The sequence below is a fragment of the Rhinichthys klamathensis genome, unplaced genomic scaffold, assembly GCF_029890125.1.
Source record: "Rhinichthys klamathensis goyatoka isolate OS25496 unplaced genomic scaffold, OSU_Roscu_1.1 h1tg000082l_1, whole genome shotgun sequence".
NCBI lineage: Eukaryota > Metazoa > Chordata > Actinopteri > Cypriniformes > Leuciscidae > Rhinichthys > Rhinichthys klamathensis.
In genome coordinates this window covers 180,137-193,837 of record NW_026606624.1, presented here as the reverse complement: position 1 = coordinate 193,837, position 13,701 = coordinate 180,137, and the positions used below count along the sequence as shown (strand labels likewise).

Here is a 13,701-nt window from a genome sequence, read left to right as displayed (position 1 = left end):
TCAACTTTTTTCTTTTGTTTTATGCAATTAGAATTAGGTCTATTTAATTTTGATGTTTATTCTTTGTTTGTTGCTACAAAATAATAAAAATCAAGGTTTAAAACTGTAGACACGACCTAAAGATTGATGGGGTTGCTAGATTTGAGCGAAAAAAATGTCATAATTTCAGATAATCAACCTTTCTGAAGGTTAAGCACCTCCTTTGACAGACCTCCTCCTAAACACCTCTGTTTAAAATCATAATGTAAGATGTTTTTTTAAACAACAAGGAGATAGATTTTGTTTCCTGAATCAAACAGCCTTAATCAACCATCTAATAGTGGACTGCAGGTAAATCTATAACATGTACTCTTAGTCATGTGTCGAATGGCAGAACTGAAGAAACCTTTCGATCATGTAGCCATCAGCACTATAATTCTGTGGTTATCTCTAGTTGATAAGAAGCAAAGGTCTCTAAACCTTTTCACCGTCAGTTTTACTGAAAAGGTTACGGCAGTTTGCTGCCAGTCTGATAACATTTGACATGAATTTTCTTTGCTTGTTTTTCATGATTAGTCTTTTCTTCCTTCCAGAATTTATTACTACTTGTTATCAAGTCGTTATTTAATTCGTAACACATGAGGAAGGTGTCCTGTGTTACAGCATAATATGAATATGTACTTGAAAATATTATTATTTTCTTATTTATCCATTGTTCGTGGCAAATAAAAGAAACCCATTTTCTTGTCATTCTTTGAGACAGATAGGCTATTCTTATGGAATTCCTGAAATGCTATTATGGGTTGGATTCATAGAGTTGGGCTCTTTGTCTGTTTGCTTAACATAATAAAGAATGACATTTAATGGACATATCCAGGTTTTGGCTACGGCTCAATAATTGCAGCATCCCCCCAAATGCTTTCTGCCTATCTGGAAGGAGTGTCTCAAAGATAATGTCCTATAGATGTCCTATAACATTCAGCTCCTGTGACATTTAGGAAAATTGCCGCACTGAGGTGGAATTGTATTATCGAAGAGAAACAAAGACATTATTTTGAATAACAGCCAATTGAGAAGCGGTTCAGGGCAGACTGAAAAAAGAATCGATATTATATAAAAAGTCACTATTTTTTTCATCATGGTAAAAGAGTAGTATTTTACACACAATACCAGCACTTTATAACTTTATAAGTCTTACTTTAACTTACAAATTTAATTTTAAAACTTTCACTTTCAGTTGCTTAAGATTTACTTTTATAATTAGAAATAAAAAACGTGTGTCCCTGCACACAGTGGGTCGAATTAAATATTATAATTCATTTTTCTGCCATGAGTTTTTTTCTCCATTCATGTCTTTATTTTTCTTCATTCATTTTTAATCATGTATTTCTAATTCAACCCTATATCCCACATGACTATCATTCATCACAGATCATTTGGAAAGTTAAGTTTTGTGAGTATTAATCAGTGTTAATCAATAAGGATGTGCTCATATTCACATGGTCCCTATGAAGTGTTCATTGCTCCCTGAACAGTGAGTAGGGATGTAGATATCTGTTTGTCAAATTTGTATGTCAAAAGTATGACGTGATATTGGCTACTAATTGAATTGAATTTGATTGAAATCATTTTGTCTATGCTTTTTGAGGATGAGGTCATGTCACACAATCTGTCCATGTTGGCTTCTGACCATTTTGGCTAGATTCTACTAAAAAGTGACTGATGAGTTTGCATGAAAATACCATATGGAGTTTGATTCGGTGCACTGCTTTTGACATAAACACCAAAATATATAAGCCTGTTTATTTGATCCTAACTACACATGAACATATGGTTAGTGGCATTGTATTATTTGCATCTTTTCTTGCTGTCTGCTATACCAGAACAAATCTGCAACCCATTTTTTGCTCTCAGCTGTCACTTAAACAATTTTAAGAAACATTCCCAAACACATGTCCCAAAATAATTTTTTTGGGTGTCAACACAACATATACTGGTCATGCTTGTAAGAACCCGACTAGCCAAATCAATTCACCTGTTGCTGACATTGTTCAGAGTGATTTTTGCTTTGCTTACAGCTTCACAGATGTCACACTAATTGTGTTGATAATGGGCTCTGGGACATTGAAAGCGGTTTGCAGGATTGTGATAAACGGTGACAAATAGGCACTTCTCAATTCATTGGCACTCATAAAGCTGTTGCTGTGTAAATATCGCCATCAATAACACAGATTTACTTAGCATGTTTCCAGTGACCTTGAACCAACAAGGCCAAAAAAAAAGTCTTAAAAACACACAAGAACCTCTTCTTTGTTTTCTTCTTTTTTTCTTTAATGTAAAGTGCTCATGGAGTGGATTTTGCCAGCTAAGCTTGCTGTGTTATCAGAAGAGGAGAGCAGATGTAGTGGGGAACCGCATGTGGCATTTTGATTGTAAAGCATGTTTCTGACTGAAACTGAGGTGGACCATTTCACCAGCAAAATAAAGGGAAGGTGTGGGAGGTCTGGGAAGTGGGGAACCTGGTAGATAGATTTTATAAATGCCTTTTGTGTGTCATTCCGTCTCTTTGTGTAATACAAGATTTTCTCGCCAACACAATGAGGCCTCGGTCTGAGCCCTATTCATCCACACCCGGTGAAGATAAGCAAAGACTTCTGTTATCACTAAAAATACTTCATCCATTCTCCCAGCTGCATGACCTATACACATATGCTATAGGTTTATGTCTTTGACTATGGCATTAGTATATGAGAAGGAGATGTAAATGTTTTTCTCCACTATACAGCCAGATCTTTCATTATGCATCTGTACAGTACTTGAACCTCTTTATGTGAACAGCTATGTCTTGTGTTGATAGCTGGTGTCTCTTGTGTATTATGGAGTGGTTGGTTAAATGCACGCCGGCATTCATGATACTGATTCAGCGTAATTGTTAATCAGCTCAGCAAATCAATTCTGATGTAGTTTTGGTCGGATAATCAACCCAGTGCAAATTTGAATGTTAAATTGGATCATTTATGCACAACCATTGTCGGGTATCAACTTTTCTTTTTAGTCATCAACCTGTTCTGGGTGAAACACTTATATCTACACTCCATTCATTTGCACTAAATTTAAAGTCTGTTGCTGTGGAGACCTTATATCTTTGGTCACTCTGTGGTATTATGTGTTCTGTACTTTCAGACCATTTATTCAGATCATACATTCAGACCATATACCTTCACCCTAGGCCTAGGGTAGATGGCTACCAACAAGCTTCAAAGAACTGCACAAACCGAGAGCTATTCATGTTTACATCAGATTTCAGAGTGCAGGTTTGTTATTCGAGATTTACATACAGTATTATAAAAGGATTATGAAAGTGCTATCAAGACAATGATCTTTTGCCGCTGAATTTTGAAATGTATTTATAATAATGATTCACCGTTGCCATGAGGATCTAGTTGACCTTTTATGCCCAGCTCAGCTGTACAAGCATGGGGGAAAAAATAAATCTAAATAACATAATTTGTAATTAGCACAACTGATAGGAGATATAGCTACACTGCAAGTAATTATTCATAATTAATTAGTAATAATAATAGGTGAAAATAGAAACTTCACAAGTAACTTTTAAAAATATATATTTAAAAAAAAAAAAATACAGGAAGTATCCATGCAAATTGGATGCCATGAATGTTCATCTTTTAAGAGCTAAATGTCAAAGATCATTGTCTGTAGGCAGCTCACTAGATTTAGAGACAGGCTTTATGGCTTATTAGTTTCCCAACACATGAGAGCGCAGGCGCATCGATTTGGCATAATAGGAGCCAAACCTCGCATGGACTCGCCATTTGCGCACAGGATGAGCTGGAAAGGAATATCACCGGACTAACAGTACAAACCGTATTCATGGCAATATGCGTCTATATTGGACACTTGAGTTTCAAAATGCGCAAGAACTGATTTGAAAACATGTCTGACGCAACATTGACCCCGACACCAGATGTAAAGTTTCTGGGCGACTCTCTGGAGATACTCAACACCAGCACCGCTCCGGAGCATCCACACTTGCATTCAGGCATTATTATAGCAACCGTTTACGCGCTCCTCATTACTGCTGGACTTATTGGTAATGTGACGCTCATTAGGACGTTTTGCATCGTGAAATCCATGCGCAATGTCCCCAATCTGTTCATGTCGAGTCTCGCCCTCGGAGACGTGCTGCTGCTGGTCACCTGTGCGCCCGTGGATGCCAGCAAGTTTCTGGCGGATGAGTGGCTGTTTGGGCGGATGGGTTGCAAACTCATCCCGTTCATTCAACTGACTTCAGTCGGAGTGTCGGTGTTCACGCTCACAGCGCTGGCAGCGGACAGGTAAAGAGATCGATATATATCCTTGACCTTTATAAACATCGGTTCAGAAAGCCAAACAATACCATTTCAGTTTAAATATATTTTTAATGTCATTAATTGCAATCATCACAATGTGTCAATGAAGCAAGCTCCTCGAAATTATTACAAAATGACTCATAGAGTCATCATCATTAACATAAACACTAATGTAAAATGTCACTACATTTTATTATTATGCTGAGTTCAGCTAAAGTGGAAAATCATGTCAAATGGGACATTAAGTTTCGTGATTGATTGGCTTTTAGATCAGGAAGCGATTAAAATGTGAACGTCATTAATAATTACTACCTCTAAAGTCTTTGTCAATTAATCAAGCTTGAGAATGGGGATGCTCTTTTTAAACATAGCCTCTATAAAAAGACAGCTGAAAAAAAACATTATTCTGGTTTTTAAATGGTTATTTAAGGGTCAATTACATGTATATTAGTACTGTTGCAAGATATGTATTTATTTATTTGTGAGGGTATGCTAGGGTCTGCCAAGGTGACTAGTGTGAGTGAGACTGATCTGGCAGACCTTGAACAAGTTGCAGGGTTGATAGACCAGTAACTAACCACCTGAAATTCCATCATGACAATCTAAAGATATGACATGCTTTTTCGAGTAGGGGCACAGACTCATTCTTCTGTCCTTTTCAATAGAAGAAAAGTGTAATGCCACATGCAGGTAACTCAAAATCCCACTCAAAGTGCCACTTTTGCTGATGATCTGTCACACTTGTCAAAACAGTTCGGTTGAAAAGCAATGCCTGTGTTTAAATGTCTTTATCACACAATTTTTTGTAAATGTATTTTTTTATGTTGAAAAAAAAAACTTTAAAAGCTGAGAAGCCAGTAAAAAAAACCAATTTTTGTGTAATTCACAATGTAAAAGAGAAAAGGTGTATAATAAACCCAGACTTTAGCAATCAAGGGACTGATTATATTCAATTATTCTATTCTATTGCATATACACATCTGTGTTTGTATCCCATATACACAAGGCTCCAATTTTATGCCTTCTTGGTCTGTCAGTTCTCTTGAGGAAGTGTGTGACTTGGTGTCTGATAGTAGCAGGTGAACGGAAATGATAAAGAACATGCTTAATGATGGAGAAAAATGAACTGCTTCCTCTGCCTGTTGGTGTTGATTCTAGAGAACTCAAGAGTAACGAGTGCACCTCCAGAGCAATGGATCAACTGAGGGTCGAGTTGCCCTCGTGTTAAATGAGAAACAGTTGATAGTGTCGTGAAGTGATTCATATTTTTATACCAATGCCAGAACTTGAAGGTGCTTAGAAATTCACGAAAAGTCAGAGATTTATTGGTGAGTTTTTCCTTGCCATTGTTGACTTTGACTTGTTCACTGAGGGGATTGTGAGGCAATGTTCTTTGTAAAGCTGCTTCGGAACAACACGTACATTGTGATATGCACTTTACAAATTCATGTGATTGAAATAAAATTCCACTTACACTTATCTCCCTCTTATATAAATAAAATGAAAAATGAATAAGCAGGAAGACTGTGCCATGATCTATGTGGTGGGAGTCTGATTAGCACTGGAGGCTAATCCGTTTAGGTGAACGGCAATAAACAACAGGTGGGAGGATCTTTTCCTGTGGTCTGGATACTGATGGGCTTCAAATCAGTCATAGAATAGGCTATTCTCACTTCTGGTAAATATATATATATATATATTACATGGGTTTGGCCAATCCATCCAGTGATCTGATAATTCCAAATGTGCAACAGTGCCCGACCACTTTTTCAGATTTTACCTTGGTTCTGCAAGTATTTTTGTCCATCAGCTACGAAGTGAATCACAACATTATAAATGCTGATTTGAAGTTTGTAATGTTCTGAAAGATATATATTATAATTGTATATATATATATTATTACAATATATTTTACATTCGTTGCAAAATATGTATATTATATATACAAAGTATTTTGAGAGTGTAGGAAAACTGACTCTTTTGAAGTGCTTCATGGGAGTAGGCAGGCAGTAAAGTGTTTGTTTGTCACGATTTGCTTGTTGCAATTCTCTGATTGGTGGAGGTTTTTTTTGCAGAATCATGGGTAATGTAGTTTCTCAACATGCCTACAATTAAACATTATTATTTAAAAAACAAGTTGAACTAATGTGGGCTATGTACTTGAACAAAAGCATATACCATCGATTAACTTGTTGCTATAGGCAGATTGTTTTGTTAAAGGCCTAACGGACATTTTTTTCTGTTCTTAGCTGATCCATTAAGAAAATTGTAACATTATGTACAACTGAACTGAACCAAAGTCTATAGAGGTTGGTTCACTCCTATTACTTATGATTTGACCTTATTCACAGTAGCGCCATCTTTGATTTTTGAACACGAATGAAAGCGAGGCTGTGAGGGATAGACACATCTCTTCAGTGAGTTGTACTGTTATTTAATGTGTTTTTGGATTGTTCTGCTGACAAAACACTGCAAAATTTCAGTAGGCAATAAACCCCAGACCGTATGAGCTGTGGAAAACTAAGTGATCTACACCATTGAAAACACAGTAAGTCATTGATCCCTCATAGCCTCACTTTCATTCAGGGTGCTGCTCTGAATAAGGTAGGGGGAGAAACTGCCGGAATACATCCCGCCTTCTAAATAAAAGAGCCAATGCGCATCGGCAAAAATAAGCTTTAGGTTGAAAAATAAGCTTTTTAACGCTGTTTGAGCATAAGAAACAACCTTTATGGGACAGTTCATGTCATATTTTGTTGCTGATTTGAAATATGTTATTTAATTGGGAGTTCGGCAAGAAGTTTTTGAGATTTCAGGATTCCCCCATTCAAGTGGACTTTGGTCTTGGATGCCCGAAATAGCTGGCCAGAGGCGTTGCAAATGTGGCCGTCGAGTGAACTGTCTTTCCTTGTAAGGGACTTTGTCTTTGACTGAACTCAGCAACTCAGACACTGAGTTAATTAGTCAAAAAAAATGTTTTATGTGTGTTCGTTCTTAATTAAAACATTGTTCTTAAGGTTAATTAAAATGCCTCCTGTTTCTGGGGTCTTTTTCTGTCTCTTAGATACAAGGCCATTGTCAAGCCAATGGATATCAAGGCATCTAAAGCTTCGCTAAAGGTCTGCCTGAGGGCGGCATCGATCTGGCTGCTCTCCATGGCCCTGGCCATCCCTGAGGCGGTGTTCTCCGATCTCCACACCTTCCACATCCCACAAAGCAATGAGACCTTTAAAGCATGTGCCCCGTACCCTCACGCTGGAGACCTGCAACCTAAAATCCATTCCATGGCCTCCTTTCTCATTCTGTATATCATTCCTCTCTTCATTATTTCTGTGTACTACATCTTCATTGCCAGGAGTCTGATTGAGAGTGCGATTAACATGCCTGTGGAAGGAAATGCGCACATTCGGAGGCAGGTGAGTACCATGGTCAAGTGCTTCAGTTGTTGAAGTTAGATTAACAGTTGAATTGTTTAGCAATGAATAGCTAAGTAACTTATATACAACATTTTTCTAAATGTATTAAAAGGTGGGGTATGTGATTTGTAAAACGACCGGCAGATTTTGAAAATATACAATTCAAATGGTCCTACCTTCTTTCCTCCAACGCCGGCTCTGACTCCACCCATTCGAAGAACGCGCAATCATGCACGAGAGAAAACTCAGATGCGCGAGAGATTGTTATGATGATTTACTACTAATCATGGAACCGGCTTTACTGACGAGATGCGCATGCGTCACAAACTTTGAGTATGCGCACGACGGGGGTCACGCGCGCTGGGGGGAGGGGGGCGTGGTACAACCGTTTGATTGACGAACTTACTGTCCAATGATTCTGGTGGTCTTGGAAATGATTGGCTGGAGTTTTTCGAGTCCTGCCCGTTCCACAGATGATTAAATTGCTTAATTTTCATTTCAGTGCTTCTAACTCAGTGGCTGTAGTGGGTTAGGAACAGGATTTCAAGTTATTTTCAAAAAATGTACAAAAAAGAGAATCACATACCCCACCTTTAACAAAAGTTCAGGGACTTTCCTAGATTTTAGTTGACATTAAAAAAAATGACGCTGTGCCACAGGTTATGCTTCAAACCTGTTATCATTATAATTGTTCCTTTTTTTAACCCTTAAAGACCTATACGGCCGCCGACGGCAAAAAATAACTGTTGTTCTTAAATGTTTAAAGGGGTCATATAATGGTACATGCACTTTTACAAGTTGATTGTACTGAAATGTGTGTTGGCAGTGTCTGTACACAACCATCATATAATGATAAAAATCCATCCAGTGTTTTTGTTTTAATCTCCTTATATGTTTTCCCCTGCCTCAAATTGAGCCGTTCGTTTTTGTGACGTCAATAAAACGGACGCCCCTCCCGCGATTGTTGATTGACAGCAGTGATTCAACACAGACCCGCCCTCGCTCGTCCTGTCAATCATAGTCTGCGCGGACCGGCGCGGTCATTGTTGATATGCTGGAGCACTGTCTATGAGCAGAATGGCGTCTAAGCGATTGTGGTGTTCTGTTCTTGGGCGTAATAACGAACACAGCAGTCATTTTAATGTTCCTAAATCCGAACCGCTGAAGACGCAGTGGCTGAGTTTTGTTTTCGAAGGGAATATTCCCCACGAGCAACGTCAATGCTCTCATGTTTGCCGAATCATTTCTCAGTGGACTGCTTTATAAACGAGGATCAGTGTAAAGCTGGTTTTGCTGAGAAGCTGCACCTGAATAAAGGATCGGAACCTATTCGTCTTCCTGCTGAACCTTCAGAAGAACTAAAGTGAGTGTAACGTTTTATTAATCTTTATATTAATATTTATATAATCTTTGCAAATCGCCAGCTGCACGCTTCACGATGAATGCGTCGGTTTACACTCAGGGTACATTACAGCATGTTTTCTATGTACAACGTTCTCAATATAATTCATAATCCCACGTTTATAATGAACAACGCGTGGTTATTGTGTTATTGTGTTACAAACGGTGTATGCGCAGAACAGAGGGGTGGAGTGAGCAAAGCTCATTATCATTTAAAGTCATATGCACTGAAACGGCGTGCTGAAAACAGAGCTGTTTTTGACCAGGTAAAATAAGTGTTTTCTTACAATACTAATGAGAATTTTTAATTAAAGTATATTACAAACTTTTAATTTAGACCCTAAAGAATCATATTAGCTAGTACAAAAATGGCATTATATGACCCCTTTAAGAACTTTTAAACCGCTACTCCAATCCGTATGCTTTAAAAAGTCCCATAAAGAGGAGATTCACGGCTTTTCTGTGATATCGGGTTAATCGCGTTTGGACATTCAGAAGCTCCGTAGTGTATGTGATTGCGTCATCAAGTTTTGATCAGCATTGATTCGCCAAAGAAACCCGTGCGGGTTGTTCCTCTGAGCCAATTATGAATGATTGTTGATGCTTAGTCCCACCCCATGCCCAGATTGGTTGAAACTATCATATACTCAACCAATAAACATAGTTTTTGGGCTTTTGCACGACCAATTAGCATCTTTCTTTGGAAATTTGAACTGAGGCATGGAGGTAAAGTGAAAGTTCATATATGTGTGTATAGTGTGTGTGTGTGTGTGTGTGTGTGCGTGTGTGTTTATATATATATATATATATATATATATATATATATATATATATATATAAAGTTTGTTTTGCTTCAGTGTTCTATTACAATCATTCTATTTATTTTACTTTCTGAACTTTTTTGGACACATCTAAATTGTCAGTAAATAAAAAAATACACTGAAAATCGCCTAAAATAATGTTGTAATAAATGTATGGAGCGAATTATGTGCCAAAACCTCACACACACACAAAACGTGTTTTACTCACACCCAATGATTCACAAACAAACTCAATGTGGTTTGTAAATACGAAACATCACTCACAAACTAATGCATATTGTTCTGCAAATAAAAAACGTACCTATCAAACAAATACAGTATGTTTTACATATACATAGAAACGTATTTCTTCAATGACAAAAATATCATCCAAGTACAAACTAAAATCTTTCAAGTACAAAACAAAATTCTACAAGTACAAAGCAAAATTCAACAAGTACAAAACAAAATTCTACAAGTACAAAGCAAAATTCTACAAGTACAAAACAAAATTCTACAAGTACAAAGCAAAATTCTACAAGTACAAAGCAAAATTCTACAAGTACAAAACAAAATTCTACAAGTACAAAACAAAATTCTACAAGTACGGAAAAACTGTCACGTGACTTTTGACACTATTTTTCCGCGTCCATATCCTTATCCTAGGGTGGAGTGCTACTAAGTGCTAATGTGGATTTCTGTCTATATAATAAACATTTACCAAAACCTCAATAAGGTAAATTATAGATAAAGTAAGACAGAAACACACCTGTTCACCGCTCATTTTCCCATGGGCAAAGGCAAGCATGCGTTTCACATCAGTGTTTCTCCCGAGAGACTAGCGCGAAATTGATCCCCTATCTTAGCGCCATCTACTGTTCTAGAAGAGGAAGTTGCTCAACTGCATTTGTGAGAAAATCTGCCTGGACGCAGAAAAATAGTGTCAAAAGTCACGTGACAGTTTTTCCGTACTTGTAGAATTTTGTTTTGTACTTGTAGAATTTTGTTTTGTACTTGTAGAATTTTGCTTTGTACTTGTAGAATTTTGTTTTGTACTTGTAGAATTTTGTTTTGTACTTGAAAGATTTTAGTTTGTACTTGGATGATATTTTTGTCATTGAAGAAATACGTTTCTATGTATGTGTAAAACATACTGTATTTGTTTGATAGGTACGTTTTTTATTTGCAGAACAATATGCATTAGTTTGTGAGTGATGTTTCGTATTTACAAACCACATTGAGTTTGTTTGTGAATCATTGGGTGTGAGTAAAACACGTTTTGTGTGTGTGTGAGGTTTTGGCACATAATTCGCTCCATATAAATGGCTATAACTTGCTTAGGGATTGTTACATGTAGTCAAAATTACATCTGGAAATGTAGAATATCCAAGTACAGCTTTCTAAAGGAAAAAAAAAACTTCAGGAGGATTTGTTTGAGTTGAGTTAAAAAAAATCACTAAAAATATGCTGCCGTTTTTCTTAAATCTGGTAAATTCATCCATTCTAAGACAAAATAAATGTAAAACTGGATTATTTAAATGAGATAGATTGAAACTTCAAGTTCTCCTGATTAAAATGATATATGGCACTTGATGCTGACTGCTATAATGGGTTAGAAAACAAAGAAAAGGACAGGCGGTGCAGATGCTCCAAAAAGGGTCTAGGTATTTAAGGGTTAAAAGTGCTCTAAGTAATTTTGTCACTTTTTCTGATTTATACAAAATATCCTATAGTTTTAACTAAATATAATCTAATATACCCTAATCATGCATGATAACACACAACGATTACATAAAGGCCTTGTTATCATTTTTGATATTCCAATTTCAAGAGATGTTTTTATAACAAACACAATGTAATTTTATGTAAGGCTTTTCCATGTTAAGTAAGCTATTGTTTTTTCTTCTAGAATGTTTTTTTCTCAAAATAAAACCATTAAATTATATTATATATTTTGAATTTTTACTTCTATTGAGTAGTTTTTCCATTGCTGAGTTTGAAAATGCAGAGAGAGGTATTGCTGCAGTGAACCTCTGGTTGTTGTAATTGATTTTGAAAGGTGATTCAGAAGCTAGTTTTGAAAGGTGTTCACAAAACAAGATGAGACTGGATACATCTGCTCTGCTGTTGCATTGTTATGTGAATAATACAGTCTGTATGCATTTGAAAGGTACCATACGTAAGGGACCATTTAAATGTTCCTTAATCAAATTGGAGCTTTTGTTATTCTTCATCTTGGTTTAACAATTACCTGTTCAATATATTTCTTGTGATTTTTTTAATGCATAGGCCTGTTATTAAACATAATTAGTTCATATTTTGTTCAGTGCTTATAAACATAAATGCATCATAAAAGCTATTTTTATTAGTAATAACAATTAGTAGTAAAAAATAATAATAAAACTGAAGTGTGAAGTCTCTGTGCCAATAGTGTCACCAAATGCAATTGGAAAAATTCAAGGTCTTCCATTGGTCGAGCAAACAATTAGTCACGCCCCAAATCACGCCATTGGTTGAGCCAATGTTGGTGTGTCAGATGGGTCAGAAATTTAAAACAGCTGGAATAGAAGATTTTTTTTATTATTATTATGGTTATATTAGGACAACCTGTGATATTTATTTTTCTGCACATGTGATAGGCGATTTACCTCTCTGCTTCCTAGATTGAGTCACGTATGCGGCTTGCCAAGACAGTGCTGGTGTTCGTGGGTCTTTTTGCCATCTGCTGGCTCCCCAACCATGTGATTTACCTCTACCGGTCCTACCACTACACTGAAGTGGACACCTCAATGGCACATTTCATCTCCAGTGTGTGCGCACGTATCCTTGCCTTTACCAACTCTTGTGTGAACCCCTTCGCTCTCTACCTTCTCAGCAAATCCTTTAGGAAGCAGTTCAACAAGCAGCTTTGCTGCTGCTGCCCATCCATCTCTCTGCGCACACAAAACACTAGGCGTAACAACACGCGACTGAGTTCACTCAAAAGCACCCAGAACCACTCTGTGGCCAGCTTCAGCCTTGTCAATGGCAACGCTGTCTGCCATTAGAGCTGAACAGGCATATTTAACTTCTTCTTGTTCAGAGTTATATTATAGGAATAGTTCACCCAAAAATGAAGATCTTCTCTTCTTCAAAATTCTCCATTTGCATTCCACAGAAAACAGAATGGAACAATTTCATGATTCATGATTTGTGTTGCAAAAACAACACTAAAAAGTTCAAAAAAATGTAAAACTTAAAACTGAGAAGTAATTTTCTTGAATATATCTAGCATTTATGTAGCCTAACTCTTACTCACTTCTATAAGATTTGAGACACTTTAGATCAAACGATCAGCGAGAGCAATTGCACAACTGAACAGAACGAAGGTGTCTAGACACCTTTTAAAACACAAAAATCAATGAAATACCGTAGTCAAAGACATTCATGGAGTGCATGTTCATATAAGAACTGAAAAATAATGCAGGTGAACACAAAAACACTTTCGGTTTGAATGAATGCTGTTTCACACTGGACGAATAAGCAGAGCGGAAGCAGCGCAGAAGGAAGCAGAATGTGTCAGTTTAATTGTGCTTTTGCTGCATTCACGCTTTTTGAATCGCTCTCACGGAACATTGATGTTGAACACACCTTAACCCTTGTGCATCAATTAAAAAAAGTTACACATATACCTGTAGGTCCATAGTGGACAAAAATGTCTATGCCAAAAAAAAACTGTCATAAAAATGTGAATCT

The 13,701-nt window shown here is 36.9% G+C and overlaps 1 protein-coding gene across 1 annotated transcript; it reads left to right on the top strand.

Annotated features, from left to right (window-relative positions):
* Positions 1-3,793: 3,793 nt before the first annotated feature.
* Positions 3,794-13,132, top strand: grpr (gastrin-releasing peptide receptor). Its single transcript, XM_056251337.1, has 3 exons — positions 3,794-4,334; positions 7,414-7,765; positions 12,630-13,132. The coding sequence occupies exons 1-3, from the start codon at positions 3,934-3,936 to the stop codon at positions 13,011-13,013; spliced, it is 1,137 nt and encodes a 378-aa protein (XP_056107312.1). The 5' UTR covers positions 3,794-3,933; the 3' UTR covers positions 13,014-13,132.
* Positions 13,133-13,701: the final 569 nt, after the last annotated feature.